At 41.4% G+C, this 22,254-nt stretch overlaps 1 protein-coding gene across 1 annotated transcript in view; it reads left to right on the plus strand.

The window, feature by feature from the left end:
- The first annotated feature begins 8,005 nt into the window (after window positions 1-8,005).
- Window positions 8,006-22,254, plus strand: part of LOC143018380 (uncharacterized) — a 65,954-nt gene continuing 51,705 nt past the window's right edge. Inside the window, exon 1 of the mRNA XM_076173739.1 lies at window positions 8,006-8,086. Within this exon, the coding sequence (XP_076029854.1) occupies window positions 8,006-8,086 (81 nt within the window). The remainder of the gene's footprint in view (window positions 8,087-22,254) is intronic.

Here is a 22,254-nt window from a genome sequence, read left to right on the forward strand (position 1 = left end):
CTTTCCCTCCCTCCCATCGCTCTTCCCTCTTCACTCGCATTAAAAAAGTCACAGAGAACGACATTGCAAAGTATATTTATCAACAAAGGATACAAAACCCCGACTAAGGAGGTTTATAGCAAGAGTTCAACTAGTTTTTTATGCTCATATTGAAGACGGATACATATGAGCAATGCATCAATGCACAATAATTTGCAGGAGTGACACGGCAGAGGTTGGTGCAGTTGTGGGATTCGTGGAGGGGATTGAGGGAGGCCTTTCTTTAGCTGTGGATTACGAATGTGTGATACACACTCACACACACACACGCACATTATATATATATATAATATATATATATATATATATTATATATATATATATATATATATATATATGTAAATATCAAGGACTACTATTATAGTCCTTGGTAAATATATATATATAATATATATATATATATTATATATGCATATATTATATATATATATATATATATATATATATATATATGCATATATATATACATATATATCTATATCTATATATACATATATATCTATATATATATATATATCTATCTATATATATATATATATATATATATATATATATATATATATATATACTGAGGTACTGGCTGTATGTTATTGTGGCAAAGTAGCATGTAGTTGATACTTTAGGGTCTATATGGGGTGTCCCTACGGACCAGAGCCACACATCATTTTGTCTGTGATAGAGGACTCTGTTCACAGAGAAATGATGACATTTTTATTATACTGCGACTGTCCCTCCGTTATGCTGTCCCCCAACCCTTTGTTATTGTCCTGTACCATTTCTCTGAATATTCATTTCCTTTTTTCGCCTACCCTGTGGTGGGGGAAAAGAATGCTGCCACCAAGTTTTCCCACTTGAGTCGTACGAGGCGACAAAAAACGGGACTGGTGATAGGAGTAGGAATCCTGCTACCTGTAGCCCCACAAGGGACATTCCTAGAAAAGTAAAGGCATAAGAGGGTCTAGGAGTTTTCCAACCAGTACCTTAAGGTTTGGGTCTTTAAATGTGCGTAGAAGTGGTACATATGAGATTAAAAGGGAAGAGATAGGCAATATGTTTGTGAGAAGAAAGATGGATGTGTTGGCATTGAGTGAAACTAAGTTGAAAGGGAGGGGCGAGTGTGAGTTTGGGAGTGTAGTTGGGAGGTTCTCAGGAGTGAAGAGAGGACGAGGGAATTGTATGAGAGGTACAAAGTAAAGAGAAGAGAAGTAAAGCATAAGATAAAGGAGGCAAAGAGGAGAGTAGGTGTGAAATGGGGTAAGAGTATGACAGAAAATTTTGAAAGTAATAAGAAATGTTTTGGAAAGAAATTAAGAGAGGAAGAGGAGGCGAATCAAGTAGAGAAGAAAAGGTAAAAGGTGCAGATGGAGAGATGATAATGGAAAAGAAGGCAGTGAGAGTAAGGTGGGCAGAGTATTTTAGGGAGTTGCGAAATGTGAAGGAGTGGGAATCACTGAGAAAATGACCGTGATGAGTGAGGAAAATGGAGGAGAATTAAGGAAGGATGAAGTGAAAGCAGCTGTTAAGATGATGATAGCAGGTAAGGCACCTGGGATGGATGAATGCCATGCAGAATGTCTGAAAAAAGGAGGCACAGTGATGGCGGACTGGCTGGTGAAGTTATTTATGGTTTGTTTAAGAGAGGGTAGAGTGCCGGCGGGCTGGAGGAGTGCCTGTATAGTTCCACTTTACAAGGGAAAGGGGGATAAGTGTGAGTGTAGTAGTTTCAGAGGGATCAGCTTGTTAAGTGTAGTTGGGAAGGCTTATGGGAGGGTCTTGATTGAGAGGATTAGGAGAGGAACAGAGGGAGTAATTGGTGAGGAACAGTGTGGGTTTAGGACAGGTAGGGGTTGTGTAGATCAGATTTTTGTGGCAAGACAGATATGTGAGAAAGCTATAGGAAAAGGTAAGGATGTTTTTTTGGGCATATATGGATCTGAAAAAAGTTTATGACAGTGCAGACAGGAAGGCACTGTGGGAGGTTTTGCAGATATATGGGATCGGGGGAAAGCTGTTAAGAGCAGTCAAAAGTTTTTATGAGAGTAGCAGAGCTTGTGTTAGGATTAGAAATGGAAAGTGGTTTGAGGTAAAGGTGGGACTTCGTCAGGAATGTATTATGTCGCCCTGGCTGTTCAATTTATACATGGATGGGGTGGTGCGAGCAGTGAAAGCAAGGTTAGTGGGTCAGGGATTGGAAATGGTTAAATAAAATGAAGAAAAGTGGGAGATAAGCCAGTTGTTGTTTACTGACGACACTACGCTTGTAGCAGGATCAGAGGAGGGATTGAGGAAGTTAGTGACAGAGTTTGGGAAGGTGTGTGAAAGAAGGAATTTGAAGATAAATGTGGGTAAAAGTAAGGTGATGAGATGTACAAGGGGAGAGAGTGACAGCAGGCTGGAAGTGAGTATTAAGGGAGAGAGACTGGAGAAAGTGGATAGTTTTAGATACTTGGGTGCGAATGTGGCAGGAAAGGGAGGAGTGGGGGTGGAGGTAGAATATAGATTGAGAGAAGCGAGTAAACGCCTTGGGAGATTAAAAATTGTAATGAGAAATAGACATTTGGGAATGGATGCTAAGAGGACATTGTATGAAGGAGGGATTGCGCCGACAGAAACATGGAACATAGGAGAGGAAGAGAGGGGTTTGAATGTGTTTGAGATGAAATGCCTGAGAAGTATGACAGGGGTTACTAGGCTAGATAGAGTGAGAAATGAGGAGGTGAGGAGGAGAACAGGGGTGGAAAGGGAGTTGGGAGATAGGGTTGATGAAAGAGTATTAGGATGGTTTGGACACATGGAAAAAATGAGTGAAGAAAGATTAGTAAAAGAGGTGTAGATGGCAGAGGTGGAGGGAATGAACATGAGGGGTCGTCCTAGGATGAGATGGATGGATGGGGTAAAAGGGGCATTGGGAAAGAGGGGAATGTCTTTTAAGAAAGGACGGGGGAGAGGACAGAAGATAGGGGTGAATGGAAAAGGGTTGTGTATGGATGATACTGTGATGCATGAGGGGGAGTGGATGGGGGATGGGGGGTGAGGGAATATGTATGAGAAATAAATTGACGCAGCCCGAAGGGATTTCTCCCCGTCTTCTCCTTTTCTGCATGAGGGAACGGAGAGGGGGGGGGTCGCCGAATTAATGAAGCGGCCTTGCTGTGAATGTGCTGTGTCTTGCGACACTGCTTCTGACCCAGGGCAGTGGACAAGATGCAGGGATGACCCGTCATCCAGGAGGTGCCAAGATAAGAGGGAGGGAAGAGGGTGGAGGGGAGTGGAGTATGTAGGGGATGGAATGGGTGGGAGTGGTTTCTATGTCTTTGTCTTTTGGCTACCTCCCGTGTAAGGGGGAAAAAGCCTTTGGTATATGTATGTATATATGCACATAGTGTATATATACATACATATATAAAAATATATATATATATATATACATTTACACACATTATACATATATATATATATAATACATTTACACACATTATACATATATATATATATATATATATATATATATATATATATATATATGTATGTATGTATATGTATATACATACACACATTCATACATACATACAAATATACACTTTTACTGACCCACCATAAATAAACAAATCTACCTCCCTGCTGGGGGAGACCGTGGACTGAATGGGCGAGGGGGGTGGGGAGGAGATGCGAGCCTCGGGTTGTGGGTGAGGAAATGGGGCGTAACGCGCATGGGGTGACAAAACAGGAGTGGGTTGCTTGATATTCCTACCAGCGATAACCACCAGCGCTTCTATCTTTGGGAACAAAGATACAGATCTAAGGAGTGAAGTAGAAAAGAGGGGTAGCAGCAGTACAGTGTCACAGTGTGATCAGCATTTTATTTTATTTTATTTTTGTAGAAATTAGTCTCCAACTATAAAAAATACTGCGTGACTCTGGTCCATAAAGGGTTTCATTAAAGCAGGAGAGGGTGGGGTGGGGTGGGGTGGGAAGTAAGGCGAATTTTGTCGGATAGAAATGAAACCTAATTGTTATACCTCTTAAAACTGACCAAGATTGAATATGAATACAATGAGTTATGATGATGAAGCATGCCGATATTATAGTATAGTGTGGAGTAGAATTGGAAAATTGTGACTTTACAGGTTGCTTGCTAACAATTACCAAGGGGAGGTGCGGCTTCAGTTATTTATTGTTGTGCCAAAGGCGGGTCTGTGTGGGCGCGTACTATTCTTTGAATTCGCAGTGAATAGTAATGACCTTGTATCGCACAGTAGTGTCAAAGCCCTCGATCTTCAAATGACGTGGTGATGGCGTTACTTCACTTCCAAAAACGACTGGAAGGTGTCTTAGAAAGGAAGTGAAAAAGGAAAAGGAAAAGGGGCTAATGAGGATTCGCTGGCACCTAATCAGTATGATCGAGCTGTTCCAGTTTGTTTCCGAATTCACAACCACGGCCATTCCAGCACGCTTGTTGAAACGTCACATGTACTTGGCACCATCCATACACATTTACCAAACTGGATTAACCCACCATGGTGAGGTACAGATGCTGCATCATTCCCAAGGGGGATACGCAAGGGACCTTGAAGGCTGCACTTAATGACAAGCAATACATATTTCTGACATAAAAAAAAAAAAAAAAAAATCAAGTAATGGGAACCGAGGGACATCAGTGTTAAGTTCCTCCTGAACCAGGTTGTCAATAGGCTATCTTACTGATGCCCATGGTTCCATCCCTCTCCTCGGCAACTGAAGGCTTATTCAGTGCAGAATGATGTAATTTCTCTCTCTCTCTTTTTTTTTTTTTTTTTTTTTTATATGGCCAAGGTGTCATGGCGGCAAGACTACAGCGTTTGGTGTGTTCATGTAATATCACAATTATTATTATTATTTTTTTTTTCAAATGAAAAATGTTGATGAATTACATAGGATGATTGGTGGTATCTGTTGATATTTGGAGCATGGACTAGACATAGACTCTCATCTCAGACAGTTAAAAGATAAAGACGAAATTGCCTATTGCTAACCACATAAAGACCAAGTAAAACTACTCGTAAACATAACCCCTCTTTTGGTTCATCCGAAATGTACGTTTTGCTTAGTGTGATTATTGCTTACGAGGAACGTTAGTTGCTCTATGATGATCATCAACCGATTGTCTAGAATACTGGTTCTTTGTTTTTAAATAGGGCTCTTTTTCTTCGAACTGCAAAGTACGAGGTTGATCATTTTAACCTAACCTACCAACACGTTTAACCAGATATGATACCAGATATTATGTGCATTATCCGCCAATGGTTGTTGGTAGGCTAATCGCATCGAGCAAAACATACCTTTAGCCTCACATTCAAACGCCAACTCTAATAAATGTGATTCATAAAACTGTCTCTATCTATATACCAAGGGCTCTTTCCCCCTTACCAGTGAGGTAGCCAAATTCAAAAGGCATATACCCACCCCCACCCATTCCACTCTCATCCACCACCCCTTCTTTCCTCTCATCTTAGCTCCTCATGGATGACGGGTCATCCCTGTATCCCGCCCACTGCCCTGGGTCAGAAGCAATGCAGCAATAAACAGCACATCCACAGCAAGGCCGCTTCACTTAATTGGTGACTCCCCAACCCTCTCTTTGCCCCCTCATGCAGAGAAATAGCAGACAGAGAGAAATCCCTTAGGAGTGCGTCAAAATATCCTTCACACATAACCACTCCCTAACCATCCCCATCCCTCACCCACTCCCTTTCTTGCATCACAATACCATTTACATACAGCCATTCTTTACTCATCCCTATCTCCCGCCTTCTCCCTTACCTGCTCAACGGACATTTCCCTCTTACTAAACGCCCCTTTCACCCTATCCATCCATCTTATCCTCGGTCGCACTTTCATGTTCATTCCATCCACCTCTGCCTTCCACACCTCTTTTAGTAACCTTCCTTCACTCATTCTTTCCTCGTTTCTCTCTCTATCCAACCTTGTAACCCCCACCATACTTCCCAGACATTTCATCTCATACACATTCAAAATTTTCCTCTCTGCCTCTCTTAAAATATATGTTTCTGCCCCATACAGCGCTGTCGGCACAATCACCTATTCATATAATTCCCTCTTTGCATCCATTCCCTAATGCTTATTTCTCATTATACTTTTTAATTACCCAAGGCATTTACTTGCTTCTCTCAATCTACAATTTACCTCCACCTCCACTCCTCACTTTCCATCCACATGTGACCCCAAATACCTAAAGCTATTCATTTCCTCCAGTCTCTCTAAGACTTACTTCCAAATTGCTGCCATCCTCCCCCCTTGAACACCTCATCACCTAACCTTTACCCACGCTTACCTTCAACTTTCTTCCATCCTTTTCAAAATCCGTCACTATAAGCGCAGTGTCGTCAGCAAACAACAACTGGATCACCTCCCACTTTTTTCCATTTTCTTTAACCACCTCCAGTCCCTCGCCCATTACCCTCGTATTTATCTCCCATACCACCCCATCCATGTACACATTGAACAGCTATGGCAACATGACATATCCCTGACGCAGTCCCACCTTTACCTCAAACCAGTCGTTCACCTCCATTTCTAACCCTGACACAGGCTCTACTACTCTTGTAAAAAAAAAACTCTTGACTGCCCTCAACAGCTTTCCCCCGATCCCATATATCTGCAAAACCTCCCACAGTGCCTTTCTGTCCACCCGATCATGAGCCTTTTCAAAACCCATGAAGGCCCAAAGACATTCTTACCTTTTGCTAAAGCTTTTTCACATATCTGCCTTATCACAAAAACCTGTTCCACGCAACTTCTACCTTTCCTAATCCCACACTGTTCCTCACCAATCACTCCCTGTTACTCTCCTAATCCTCTTAATTAAAACCCTCCCATAAGCCTTCCCAACTACACTCAACAAACTGATACCTCTGAAACTACTTCTCTCACATTTGTTCCCCTTTCCCTTGTCCTGGCTCAACAGTAGTAAAATAATACCACATATGGGTTACTGGACAATGGAAACTAACATAGTAAGGCACAGGTGGCGCATCTTGAGGTATTCTTTGAGTGTCTTCAAGGGGTTTGGATCCTTTCTAATGAAGCTGGATCCATCTTAAAGGGGTTGGGTTCCTCTTAAGGTGGTTGGATTCTTTTTAGATGGTTTGGATCCCTCAAGGGGAATCCAATCACATTAAGAGCAATCCAATCCCATTAAAAAAGATCAAACACCATTAAAAAGGATCTAATCCCATTAAGAATCATCCAGCCCCAAGTTCAGGATCCAATCCCATTAAGAATAAACAAAAGGAACTGTACAAGTACGCCTCATGTTGTCAAAATAGGTTTAGAATTTGAATATTCTCCCCTCCATCCTCATCCCCAAGTCCTGAGGAGCAGCAATACGCATGCGCAATACAGTCTCATTTTTTGAGAAATGGCAATGCACAGGCATAATACATCCCTTCATTTTTCAGCTTCGATGAACATCTAACCGAAATGGGGAGGGTTGCGGCTATCTTGATTTTTTCTTTTTCTGAAATGACTGCCCCGGGGAGTAGATATCCTGGCGTTCGTTGGAAATTGAAACGGTACGGTAAATTCAGTATGGGGTCTTTCGTTTTTTAATTTTACTTAGGGTGGGGGGGAGAACCGAAACTAAGAAAAAAAAAATCCCTAAGGTCACTGACTAGCATGTAAAACATCGAGAACAATCAAAGTGTAATGGAAGAGAGACTCCAATGGTGATGAGAAAGCGTGAAAATTGTTGCGAAGGCGGGGGAGAGGGGGCAAGGAGGAGAACACGGTCTGAAACAAGGCAACAATGCAAGGGGGAGTCTCAATTTAATGCAGAAATGTGAAAAAAGTTGTACAAAAGAGAGGGAATTGAATCAATAGGTCTCAAATGAATTGAGAGGGGACTCAGGTTGGGTAAGGGCGTTCTGCTGAAGCCAGAGATGTGGCGGAGGTGTAGCAAAATTAAAAAATGGTGGAGAGTGGGGTTCAAGGAGGCAGCGTGGGTACGTCACCACCAGACACAAGCTTGGTGCTCAGGGACCACTCGATTGTGAAGAGAAAAATATTGTTCATCTGCATCTGACGTGCGGATGTGTGTGTGTGTGTGTGTGTGTGTGTGTGTGTGTGTGTGTGTGTGTGTGTGTGTGTGTGTGTGTGTGTGTGTGTGTGTGTGTGTGTGTGTGTGTGTGTGTGTGTGTGTGTGTGTGTGTGTGTGTGTGTGTGTGTGTGTGTGTGTGTGTGTGTGTGTGTGTGCGTGTGTGTATGTGTACTTACAGGTGTGTGGATGTGTTAATGTGAATGTGAGTGTGTATGTGGTTCAATTTTATCTTGGATAACGTGCTGGACTTGTGATCTACAGCGATTGCCCTTTTGGATGTAAGCATATGAGATTGTACGAACGGATCTATGGGTAATAATATGTGTACAGACGTGTGTGTGTGTGTGTTTGCGCGTAAATCTATATGTGCTTGTGTGTGCACGTGCATATGTGTAGGATTGTGTGTGTGTGTGTGTGTGTGTGTGTGTGTGTGTGTGTGTGTGTGTGTGTGTATGTGTGTGTGTGTGTGTGTGTGTGTGTGTGTGCGTGTGTGTGTGTGTGTAAGCGCACTTTCGTGCATGTCTAGGTGCTTGTTTACGTATGCGTTGTATATATATATATATATATATATATATATATATATATATGTGTGTGTGTGTGTGTGTGTGTGTGTGTGTGTGTGTGTGTGTGTGTGTGTGTGTGTGTGTGTGTGTGTGTGTGTGTGTGTGTATGTGTGTGTACGTGCGTCTGTGCGTGTGTGCGTGTTTGTTCGTTTGTGTGTGTGTGTGTGTGTGTGTGTGTGTGTGTGTGTGTGTGTGTGTGTGTGTGTGTGTGTGTGTGTGTGTGTGTGTGTGTGTGTGTGTGTGTGTGTGTGTGTGTGTGTGCGTGTGTGTTTGTATGCGCGAGTAGGCGTGCGGACATACGGGCGCGGGACCCCGCCGGCGGCGTCGGCAGCTCGGAGGACCTCCCTCGAGGCCACCGACCACCTCCCCTCCCTCTCCATCTCTCTCTCTCTGTCTGTCTCTCTCTCTCTCTCTCTCTCTCTCTCTCTCTCTCTCTCTCTCTCTCTCTCTCTCTCTCTCTCTCTCTCTCTCTCTCTCTCTCTCTCTCTCTCTCTCTCCCTTTCTTTTCCCCCCTCCTGTCTCTCTCTACCCCCCTCTCTCTTTCTTTCTCCCCCTCCCCTCTCCCTCTTCCCCCCCTCTCTCTCTCTCTCTCTCTCTTTTTCTCTCTCTCTCCAATTATCCATCATATTCGTCTCCCTTGTTTTTTGTCTAAATACATACATAAAGCATATACTGTACATGTATATATCAATACATATGTGTACATGCAATGTATCTGCATACAAATACACACGCACACACAGACACACACACACACATCTACACACAAATGCGCGCGGCTTCCTGGTGTAGTGGATAATGTCAAAGGCATTCATTCAGTAGACCCGAGATAGAGACGCGCTTCGGCCTTAGAAACCATGACAATACTGCAATCTGTTATTGTTCCCCTTGGGAAAAGGGGGTAGGTATGCTGTGTCTTTAGGATATACTTTACCTATTGATTGGACCGTACGTATAAATTGAGTTTTCATCCAAGAGGGTAATAGTTGTCGACAGCACATCAAGCACATGATCCAAGACCAGGGTGAATCACATGCGCGCGCGCATACACATATATGTACACACACACACACACATGCGTGCACACATACACGCGCGCGTACACACGCACAAACACACATAAATACACACACTACATGCGCGCGCGCACACAAACGCATCCCCCAAATAGTTAAACATTTTCATTTCCCTCAGTCTCTCACATTTTATTCTAACCATCAACCCAGCACTAACGTCACTCCTTGCACATCTCATCACCTTAATTTTGCTTACATCAACTTTCAGTTTCCTCTTCTCACATATCCTCTCAAGCTCTACCACTAAGTATCCTCCAACTCGAATACAATAGCAGTGTCGTCCGGAAACAACTGGGTCACCTCCCACCAACCCTCCATTCTCACTAACTCCAAACTCTTTGCCTAACACCCTTGTGTTTACCTCCCTCACCACCCCATCCATTTACTTGCTGAACGACGTTGCTGACATTACACAATCCCCAAACCACTCACTCTCTCTATTACTTATCCACACGTGGAAACTTTTGACTGCCCTCAACAGACTTTCCCTTCATCTCATAAATCCATATCCCATCCGGAAATGCATCTCTGTCAATACTGTCATACGCCTTCTCCAAATCCATAAAAACCTAAAATACATCATTACTCTTTACCAAAAATTTCTCGTATCTAAATCTGACTACAATATTGGATATACGTACTCTCTTCCTTTTATAATTACACGTAGCTCTTCCCCAATTTCTCCCTCTGCTCCCCTTCTAATTCTCTCGGTTATCATCCTTCCATGTACCTTACCAACTATATTTAACAAGATAATCCTCTGAAACAACTACATTATTTTTTGTCCCCACTTCCCGTCGTATAGTGAAGCTATACATTCACTTCCTCAGTCCAATGAAACACCTCCTTCCTCTATGCACTCATTATACAACCTCACTAGCCAATCCACTATAACTACTCTTCCTTCGTTAGACACTTCAGTGACAACCATCTAAACTTGGTGCGTTAGCAACTTTCCTCACTCACAGCTCTCAGTACCTATTTTCCTATAACTCTGTCATTTTATTTTCCCACCACTGTTGTTTTCCTGGCATCTCCCACTGCTATAGTCAAACCCTCCATCCTTCACCTCCTCTCCTTTCAGCAAATCCTTGAAATAGTCTATCATATCTCCAACAGTGATACAGGCAGAGTAATCCTATTAAGACAGCAGGGCAGGATTCATAGTAATGGATTTAAATTGGACAAATTTAGGTCTAAGAAGGAAATAGGTAAGAATTGGTTGACCAACAGAGTGGTTGACGGAAGAAACAGACTTAGTAACCATGTAGTGAGCGCTGAAACAAATGGTTGTTTTAAGAAAAGGTTAGATAACTTTATGGATAGGGAGTTGACAGATGGTAAAGGACATGGAATTTCCTAGTGTCGGCTTCATGGTCTCTCGCAGTCTCCTCCATCCTTATGTTCTTGTGTGTGTGTGTGTGTGTGTGTGTGTGTGTGTGTGTGTGTGTGTGTGTGTGTGTGTGTGTGTGTGTGTGTGTGTGTGTGTGTGTGTGTGCGTGTGTGTGTATGGTTTACCATGGTCTTGGATCACGTGTTAGATTCGTGATCGACAGCCATTTTCCTCCCGGAAGAGTGCTCAGACCTCATGGATGACCGATCTATGGGTAATGCTGTGACCTTACACGCATACACACACCCAACTCCCCGCCCACGAAAGTTAGAGTAACGACTCGCAGCGCAGTGATACTAAAATTATTTCAGCCCTGGGCAGGGTTCGAACCCGGACCGCAGTGGTGGCGGCTGGGAACTCTACCACTGCGCCACGAGTGTATTATACGTTTGTAGTCTTCCCTGGCCACGAGTTCGGACGAGGTGATCCGTGATAACATACCCACTGGATCGCAGTTTAATTGATTAAATTAATCTCAGACCGCCAGAACGTGATCGGTCCCGGCTAAGCAATCATTAAACGTTTTAGATAGAACTCGTCGACGAGTGTGGAGGCTCGTGGGATAGCAACGAGTAAACGAGTTGATGACCATCAGCCCACACAGAACCGCTTATTGACTGTCATTTATTGCCTGTCCGTGTCTATCCTGTGATCGTGTTTCTTAATGGTGGCGGCACACTGGGCCGATTCTCGCTAGCATGCTACTTGCTTTTGCTATTTCGTTTGAGCAGAAAAAAAATTCGGTTACGATCTTTTGTTTTGAAATTTTTTAAATATCAATTTTTTTCTTTCGTCATGTAGTGAGAAGTTGAATAACGAACTAAGAGAAGTTAAATCTAGAATACGAATGTTAGATACAAAATTGTTGAGATGTTCTTACGGAAGTCTAAAATATTGTAACCGAAGTCGTTTCTGTCCAAACGAAGTAGCAAAAGCAAGTAACATGCTAGCGAGAAATGCTTAGTGTGCCGCCGCCTTAACTCATCAGTTAGTGACTTATGTTCACCACCCAAGTGATGATGTCACTGCTTTCCCTGCGAAGACTGTTCACCTTAAATGAATAAATGTATTTATAAATGAGTAAATGAATTATCAATTGATAGACAGATATATACATGGATAGATGACCAAATATCTAGATAATGAACAAAAGAATGATATAATTAGGTATATACACAAATAAATAGACAAATAAATTCATAACAATAAAGATAGATACGTATACAAATAAATAGATAAATAACTGATTGGACAAATGAATAAGTAGATAAATGAATAAATAAATGTGTGTGTGTGTATGTGTGCGTGCGTGTGTGTGTGTGTGTGTGTGTGTGTGTGTGTGTGTGTGTGTGTGTGTGTGTGTGTGTGTGTGTGTGTGTGTGTGTGTGTGTATGCGCGTATGCAAGTGTGTGTGTTTGTACGTGTATGAACTTGTTAATTTTTTGACGCCATTATCATTACCCCTGAGTCTCTAAACATCTCTTTATCCTCATCGGAAGCGTGCAGGTCTTACATTTGCTTAGTTGTGGGTTCAAATCCCACACAAGTCTCCAAAATCCAGCAGTGACTACCATCTGTCCCGAAAATGCAACCTTTCTTCCTTCCTTCCTTTCATAACTGCAGAAACCGGAAACAAGCCTGCTTCTTGAAAGAATGCGCATTCTCTGATCGGCTTAGAACAAATGGAAATAGGAATTGTGGTTGATCCTTTGGCAATGTTCAATCCCTTCCCGGAAAAGCCTTCATCGAAGACGTCATCCTGTGTCGCGGAAAGCTTCTGACGCGTCTTCTTCCAGAAGATTTGTCCGGATCAGAACGGTGACCCGATGATGCGCGACGACAAACATTCAACAGAGACGTTAGGGTGACTAAGTGGAGGACGGACCTCCGCAGCGGTCCAGGAGGGGACACCCACACCAGTGGCTCTCGACTCCAGAGACACTCCTGGCGAAGAACGAAGAATCCACTGACGGCCGCGTCTAGTTGTGTGAAATTCGTTACGGCCTTGGATCACGTGCTTGACTTGTAATCGTAGCTATTACCCTCCCAGATGAGAGTTCAAAGATCGTGTAGTCCGATCTATGAGTAAAGCTATGACCTTATACACATCACATACCCATCCTCTTGCTTGAGAGGGGGCAGTACCGACCTTCAGTACTGTGAGCGGGGCGCGATCTCGGGTCTGCAACGTCAAAGACCCGGGATGTTAATCACTACACCAGAAAGCCGCGTGCGTGTGTGTATTTGTGTGTGTGCAATAAGTCTATTTGTGTGTGTGTGTGTGTGTGTGTGTGTGTGTGTGTGTGTGTGTGTGTGTGTGTGTGTGTGTGTGTGTGTGTGTGTGTGTGTGTGTGCGCGTAATTACCTCGTCTTAATTATCTGGTCAGTGTCCTATAGAGCTGATTCAAGTCCATCATCACATCTCTTTGAACCATAAATGCTTCTTGGCTGAATGACCCTCGATGCGTAACGTGTGGTGGCTATCTCGTGTTCATGTTTATGAATGTTTTTGTTTCATTTCTTCTGGTCTTGTGTATGTTTGTCCGCATTGTATTTGAGGTGTCCCCATGTGTTCCTGTAGTCATTATTTGTTTATTGAAGTCCATTTTCGGATCGGAACTTTGTTATTTGTACATTATGTTGTAGTCCATCTCACCCAAGTCCTTTTATTTTGTTCTCTACTTGTTCTTAATGATATTCACATTTTTTTTTCTGTGGGTATGTAATTGTTTCCTTTAATACACTTGTACAGGGTGGTCCTTCTCCGTTCTTTCCTCAGATGTTGCTAGCTCCAGTTTCTCCACAGTTTCATTATGTGTCAACTGATCAGGCTTGACATCCCCCTTGCACTGTCGTTCAGGGCTTTTCCAGTTTCGATAGCATCCATTTTTCTTGATGAATTCCATACCAATTATACATATTCCAGGCTATGTCTCTGGTACTGTGCAGTGTTTTGACTATATCCAATAAGTGCGCTGAATGAATATAAGAACATAAGAATGGAGAAGACTGCAAGAGACCATAAGGCCTACACTTAGGCAGTTCCATGTCCATTACCACCTATTATCCCCATCCATAAAGTTATCTAACTTTCCCTTAACCCTTTAAACTCTGATGACAAGATTCTTGTCATTTGGTCAAATAAAACAAAAAATCATAAAACACCAAAATGTTTGATCAAACACCAGAAAAATATGACGTCAGTCCTCGCGCGGTCAAGCCGCATCAGATGATATTCGGATGTACGGGCCGGCGCGAGGCCTACCATATCCGGTTTTTCGTATCTACACCACAAGCGGCTGACATGAGTTGAATGGGTTATTAAAACAATTGATAGTCTCAGCGCTCACTACATGATTACTAAGTCAGTCGTTAACCACTATTGGTAAACCAGTTCTTGCCTATTTCCTTCTTAAATCTAAATTTGTCCAATGCATATACTCCTCTTCCTACAAGAGTGACTGTTCAATTGGTTCGAGTTTCCTAGTGACCACTATTCCTAAAGCAATCACTATTCCTGAATCTGTCTTTTCTGCCTTTTCTCAGATCCTCTTATTCCAGTCTGTAAGCTGCCACCATTTTTTCCTGGCTCTCCCTCATGCACACAACTTTTTTTTTTTTTTTTTGCCAATTTTGGTTTCATTCATAAAGTTTGTCTATATATATCTGAATTTCATGTTTCTTTCAAACTCTTACTTGTTATGAATCGGGTTATAATGACACAGCAAAGTGTGAGTGTCGATAAGGGGAGAATTTTGCTGGTCTGAACAAAATCGGATACAGAATAATAAACTGATAAATGAACAAATAAAAAAGAATAAAACACATAAGTAAACACACAAACCAATCTATCAAATCATTCACATTACAACACATTACTTGTATGTCTGTTCTACTGAATCATAAAACTTTAAACTGTACTAAATGTGACCACCTCCCAGGGAGATTTACTCCATTCAATGATTACCTGGTTGGTGAAGTTTTTTTTTTCCTACTCCTAGATTAAATCCTCTTGACATCTTGAGGATCTTGTTTCCTGCATTTATTCATTATTTTCATTTGTAATTTTGTTCCATCTACAAACATACAATATATATGAAGTTGCCTTACACTTAAATTGCCATGTATGCATACAAAAGACGACTGTCACTAGTACTGATCCCTGTGGGACTCCGCTGGTCACTTTCATTTGAGCTCTCTCCCCGGACTACCGTTTTAATTTCCTCTGTTTAGTCGAGTAGCTTGCCTCTAATTCTACTCCTTAAAATAAGTTTCACTGTAGCCTCCTATATGATACCTTATCAAAGGCTTTCTGATTCAAGTATCCACGTGTCGCTCAATCCTTCCTTTCCCAAAAGCTTTCTGGGACACTAACGTAGTAACTCGATGGGCTACAAAAGTATGACTTCTCTGTATTGGATACAAATTACATGTTTGGCACATTTCTTTCTCGCTGTTTTATCTGTTCAACTCTTGCAGATTTCCCAGCAGTCTACACAGCTATATCATGTTGGTTACTGGCACCGATCTGTGGCTGAGTGGATCACGACTTGATGTGACAATTATCTCTAGATAGTTTTTACTTCGCGACTACTTTTGTTCTAGTTTGCATGTTGTCAGTGTCCTTTAGGTGATTTTGCCAGGCCCACTACACTGCTTTTGCTGGTATCAAGGTGTACTTGCCATTTATGGGCCCAATTAAACGTCTTGGCTAGCTTTGACTACACTCATTCTTTGTGTGTGTCTGTGTGAGTTCATGCACGTATATATATATATACATATATATATATATATATACATATATATATATATATATATACATATATATATATATATATACACACATATATATATATATATATATATATATATATATGTATATACATACACCTTACCGGGGTGCCGTATCGACTTGGACGTTGACCACCATGGGGCAGCTCCATTCCTTTCTGCACATGGCTCTTCTTAACAAGATGGCATTTGTTATTTCTTTCCCTACACACGTCCTTAACCCGTCTACATATTTTCTGCGTGGTCTTCCTCTTGCCCTCTTTCCTTCTATTTTTCCTGTGAGGCTCGTATGTTCTAATTGTTGTAGGAACAAAATAAGGCCAGAAATAGCTGATGAACAATATGGGTTTGTACCAGAAAAGGGAACAAGGAATGCAATTTTTGTTGTAAGAATACTGGCTGAAAATATGTTAGAGGTGCAAAAAGATCTATATGCCTATTTCGTGGACTACGAAAAGGCACTTGACAAAGTAAGACACAATGAATTAATAGAGATGTTGAAGAAAATAGGGGTGGATGGGAAGGAATTAAGGTTAATCGCAAATCTCTATTGGAAGCAAGAAGCAGCAGTGAAAATAGGAGAAGAGCTGTCTGATTAGCAAAAGATTGGAAGATGCGTAAGACAGGGATGTGTTATGTCGCCAGACCTGTTTAATCTATACAGTGAGATAATCGTGAGAGATATTTACCATCTAAAAGGAGTAACAATAGGAGGAAGAAATCTCAATAATATTAGATACGCAGACGATATTGTATTACTCGCAGAATCGGAAGCTCAGCTACAGGAATTAGTTACAGCACTAGTAGAAACAGCAAGTAGAAACAGAGTTCTAAAAGTGAATAAAAAGAAAACAGAAGTGATGGTAATGACGAAAAAACAAGAATGCCCAAGGGTAAGAATTCAAGTAGAAGGAAGAATACCGACACAGGTGGACCATCTCAATTACTTATGAAGCATGTTAACTTGGGATGGGAAATGCTACGAAGAGATAAAGAGAAGGATAGCCATGACGAAAAATAATTTCAACAAAATTAAACACATAGTAACTAACAATAGAATTAACATGAGAACAAGAAAAATATTTGTAAAATGTTACACTTGGTCAGTATCATTACATGGATGTGAAACTTGGACAATTAGTAAACAAATGCAGGACAGGATAAAAGCAGTAGAAATGTGGAGTTGGAGAAGAATGCTGAAAATTTGATGAACAGAATTTAAAACAAACGAAGAAATACTGCAGCAAATAGGAACACAGAGGGAAATAATAAGAACTATCAGGAAAAGACAGTTACACTTTGTAGGACACGTCATGAGAAACAACACACACACACACACACACACACACACACACACACACACACACACACACACACACACACATATATATATATATATATACATATATATATTATATATATATATACACATGCACATATATATATGTGCATGTGTGTGTATGTGGTCATAGATATCAGTAGACTCTAATGTTACTCCTGATATTTTCTTTAGACGTAATTATTTATAAGACTTTATAGGGAATGGTTAAGCTTATTGGATCCTGTCTCCTTTCCTTGTTATTAGTTCAAATCCTAACTATCGATTTCTTTGAACCTTTTGATTGTCCGTGGGCACTGCTCTCTGTATGCTTAAATAACTGTAAGTTGATATACTTATGTTTTTACCTCGTGTGTTTTTTGAGTTTATATTTGACTCTCTCCTTTTCCCTCATATCGTTGTCGACGGGCGATTTTTGTTTGTGTATGTGCGCGCGCGTGTGTGTGTGCGTGCGTCTGTGTGTGTATGTGTGTGTATTTGTGTGTGTGTATGTTTGTGTGTGTGTGTGTGTGTGTGTGTGTGTGTGTGTGTGTGTGTGTGTGTGTGTGTGTGTGTGTGTGTGTGTGTGTGTGTGTGTGTGTGTGTGTGTGTGTGCGCGCGCGTGTTTGTATGTGTCTGTGTGTGTGCGTGTTTGTGTGTATGTGTGTGCGCGCGTGTTTGTATGTGTCTGTGTATGTGTATGTGTATGTGCGTGTGCGTGTATGTGGGTGCATGTGCGTGGGGGATGAGTGAACGCCAGCGTCTGATTACTTAGCCGTGATTACTTTGTTGTGATATAGCCTAGGTTAATGTCGCAATATCCTGTCCCTCTGTATCTTATTAGTTTAATTTTGGCACCTACCTTTGGCTTGTGCGGTTTCAGTGCCATCCATGAGTTATCTGGAAACTTTCTTGGATTTCTTTCTCGTGATCCTATTTGTCTTTAGTTTTTTTTTTTTTTGTGAGTACGAGTGAATATGTATGTAAGCGTGCGTAGTTTGAATGCGTGATAATGTAAAGCGTGTGTAGTATATTAATGTTTTCTGGAGTCTAATTGTTCTGTTCTTATCTTAGTCTATTTTCTATTTGTTCAGCATTGCTTATCTCGAATAATCTTATCAACTGGGTATCGGATCGTATGGTAAACAACGGCTTTTGTCTAATGCTCTGTTTGGAAATTGCATTTATCAACATTTGGGAAACCCATTTTTTCTTTCACATCTTAGATTTTGTCCTTACAATTTTTGGGGCTGCTGGAGGTCAACTTGTTGCAAGAGCCATTTTTGTTTTTGAGTAGTTTCCTTTCAAGCTTTTTACTGAAGGTCACTCCAATATCTTTTTACACGCCTTTATAATTTCTTTCTAAGTTAGAAGATTCCTTGAATTCTATCTTGACTCCCCCACTTGCATCACAGTATTTGCTATGTTGAAGTATATTTACTACTTTGAGTTCATGAATATACTGCAACTTGTTTAGCTTCTTTTATTTGTCCTGTATTTGTTTTGATATCCCCTTTTATTTGCCTATGTATTTTGGTATCGTCTAACAACACGCCCCCTGTCTCATGATCCAAATTACATGTAGATGGAGAACATGGTTGGCGCTAACGTCTAACATCCCGTGTCACTTTTCGACAGAAAGAATTATATTTCACCAAGCAGAAAATATCACTAACTGTTTGGAATCTAACCAAGTCATACGAAGTTACAAGGCAGGTTCGCTTCAGCACACATATCCACAGTTGAAATCTCCTTGCAGTGCGCATCTAAGATTGTTATTGTTAACCCTTTAAAAAGTAGCTAAAATCCTACGAGATACTTCTGAACATGAAATCATATGTGTTTCATACCTCTAACGGGTAGAGTATCGACTCTGCTAACTACATATATATATATATATATATATATATATATATATATATATATATATATATATATATATACATATATATTTCTGTTTGTGAATTATTCTCCTCTGAATACATCTGTCTAAAGATCGCAATCACTTCTGCCTATTCTGTCTCTTATTCACATTTAAAAAACACTCATATTTCGTGTTTTATTTTGAATTTCTTCGTCTTGCTTTCTGTTATACGGATTATGTAAAATTCATCTTCATATCAACTTTTATGTCTTCAAATATGCTTTCCTTCACGTGACGTAATACAAAGACCCTACCATTCATATTTGAATACATTATGTTGATGTGTGTGTGTGTGTGTGTGTGTGTGTGTGTGTGTGTGTGTGTGTGTGTGTGTGTGTGTGTGTGTGTGTGTGTGTGTGCGTGCGCGCGTGTGTGTGTGTGTGCGCGCGCATGTGCATATGTGTGCACTGACATTTGCCCATAGGTAGGCGGTGATTTAAACCTGAACTGGGTTGAGTGGTCGTATGAAGGTTGTGGGAGCGAGGGTAGGGGCTATTCTTCCGGAAAGGGAGAAGGGGAAAGAGAGGGAGAGAGAGAGAGAGAGAGAGAGAGAGAGAGAGAGAGAGAGAGAGAGAGAGAGAGAGAGAGAGAGAGAGAGAGAGAGAGAGAGAGAGAGAGAGAGAGAGAGAGAGAGAGAGAGAGAGAGAGAGAGAGAGAGAGAGAGAGAGAGAGAGAGAGAGAGAGAGAGAGGAGAGAGAGAGGAGAGAGAGAGAGAGAGAGAGAGAGAGAGAGAGAGAGAGAGAGAGAGAGAGAGAGAGAGAGAGAGAGAGAGAGAGAGAGAGAGAGAGAGAGAGAGAGAGAGGAGAGAGAGAGAGAGAGAGAGAGAGAGAGAGAGAGAGAGAGAGAGAGAGAGAGAGAGAGAGAGAGAGAGAGAGAGAGAGAGAGAGAGAGAGAGAGAGAGAGAGAGAAGGAGAGAGAAGAGTGGATGTCTGGCTGCCATACGCGCACGGTGGGGTTCTCGAGGGATTACATGGTGCGAGTGAGGTATTGAAGAAGAGGGGGGGAGCCATGGCGCCGGGTTGTCTGCATGCCAATTATCCCGCCGGCGCCGTCGTCTCGTCCGGTCTGATCACATCGCATTGATCTGCTCTAGAGCGTGATGAGATGACAATATTTCCTGCTCACAAAGCGCTTCTTCTAACGGTCGTGTCCAGTGTCTGCTCACACTCTTTCGTTCCTATTAGTTCTTCATTTTCTGCCTCAAGTGACTTTTTTTTTTTTTTTTTTTTTTTTTTTTTTTTGAGTGCAAGAGATGGAGAAATGGCCCCGTTTCCAGACATCCTGCTTTAGCAGATGTCTGAGGTGCTTGGATGATTTTCATCTTCAGTTTAGATACAAATAAAGGAAGGTGTACATTCAGTAATGGAAAGATGTTTTAAGAACGACAAGTATTGGATACAGATTATTACAAACATAAGTTCAAGCTAAGTAAGTTACTGGACATAAATCTATACTCTTATTCTTATTCATTGGATTGATGATAGATACGCAAAAAAGTCAGTGTATAAAAATCATAATGAAAATCATGAATACATACTTGGTATCAGCAACATTGCAACACACGATCTATGTTGGCATTCAAGAAAACACCAACTTGCACTGAACCAATTTGGATTGTTAAATTGACTTGGACTGTGTGCTCATCGTGTATATCCTCATATTGCAAATACGGATGAATAGATAAGTAAATTATTTTTACACACACACACACACACACACACACACACACACACACACACACACACACACACACACACACACACACACACACACACACACACACACACAAATATATACTGTATATATATATATATATATATATATATATGTATATATATATATATATATATATATATATATATATATACATATAAGGTATATACATGTGTATGTATATATATTCATACACACACACACAACGACGTACCTCGGCATGGGGAAAAATCTTCACTTATTTTATTTGCATCTAAATCATCCCTTTCCCTCCATCCTCATTCAGATCAATGTAATGCATCTGGCTATGTTAAGAATAACTATGATACCTGCAAGTGAACATTTACTCCTATAATATCTCAATAAAAAAAAGTAATTGGATTTGAGCAGAACATGAAATTGTCTGATTTTAGTTGTGATATCAGTAATCACATGTCTATAAAAACCTGAATAATCGACATCTGTCTCAACGACTCAGCTTACGATAACATTTTTATTTTTTCTCAAAACTGTCATGCGTTCTTGTTGATACCCACCGCCTGTTCATAGAGACTGTAATATGTTATGTTTCTTATAGCTCCACATGAATCTCTTCGGGTTGCGAGAGCGAAACCTCGGTGAAATGATATGATACATTCCTTCTTGCACCTCGGGCCGCGACAGACAGACCGAGGCCGTTTCCGTGCGCGACGGCGGACGTCATGGTCAGAATTGAGCTGGAATGGAGAGCCGGGATGTCACACACCGGTTATTGATTGCCTTTGCTTCGTGGATAAGGGAGTCGGTGGACTAAATTGCCAAAGAATCCGTGGGGAGAGGGGCCGCAGGTTGCACTGGCCATCGGGATGGAGTTAATATATGAGTCGGGGCAACATCAAAAGAGGCTGAATGAAAGGGCAAACATGCACAGACAGGGTAAAAATCTGTCAGGGTAACATTTGGCTGAAGAATCTTTGGGCACCACTGGGCGCTCCAGGGGCTGAATTAGGTTAGACGGGTAGCATCTGTTTCACAATCTGAATGTAACAATAGTACAGTTCTATGGAAAGGACGAATATATGAATAAGGATCGAGGAAGGTTGGGGGTGGAGGGTGGGAGTGAGGATTAACGTGAAGACGTCTCCCGCATTAGCCTCAGATTAACCAGGAGTGTGAATTGCAGTTGCAATCCCAAAGGCTAAATGAACTGTATCGCATTAGCCTTAAAGACTAGCCTAGTTGGGGATTACATTTGCCTGACGAGCTGAGCATGGTTTCAGCCGGCGTAGGCAGCAGATGCAGAGGTAAGCTATGGCCCACATTTGGCTTCTGAGGATTTGGGTCTTGATTATCCGGGTCATGG

The sequence above is a fragment of the Oratosquilla oratoria genome, chromosome 34 (genome assembly GCF_046742065.1).
Source record: "Oratosquilla oratoria isolate Oo_2021 chromosome 34, ASM4674206v1, whole genome shotgun sequence".
NCBI lineage: Eukaryota > Metazoa > Arthropoda > Malacostraca > Stomatopoda > Squillidae > Oratosquilla > Oratosquilla oratoria.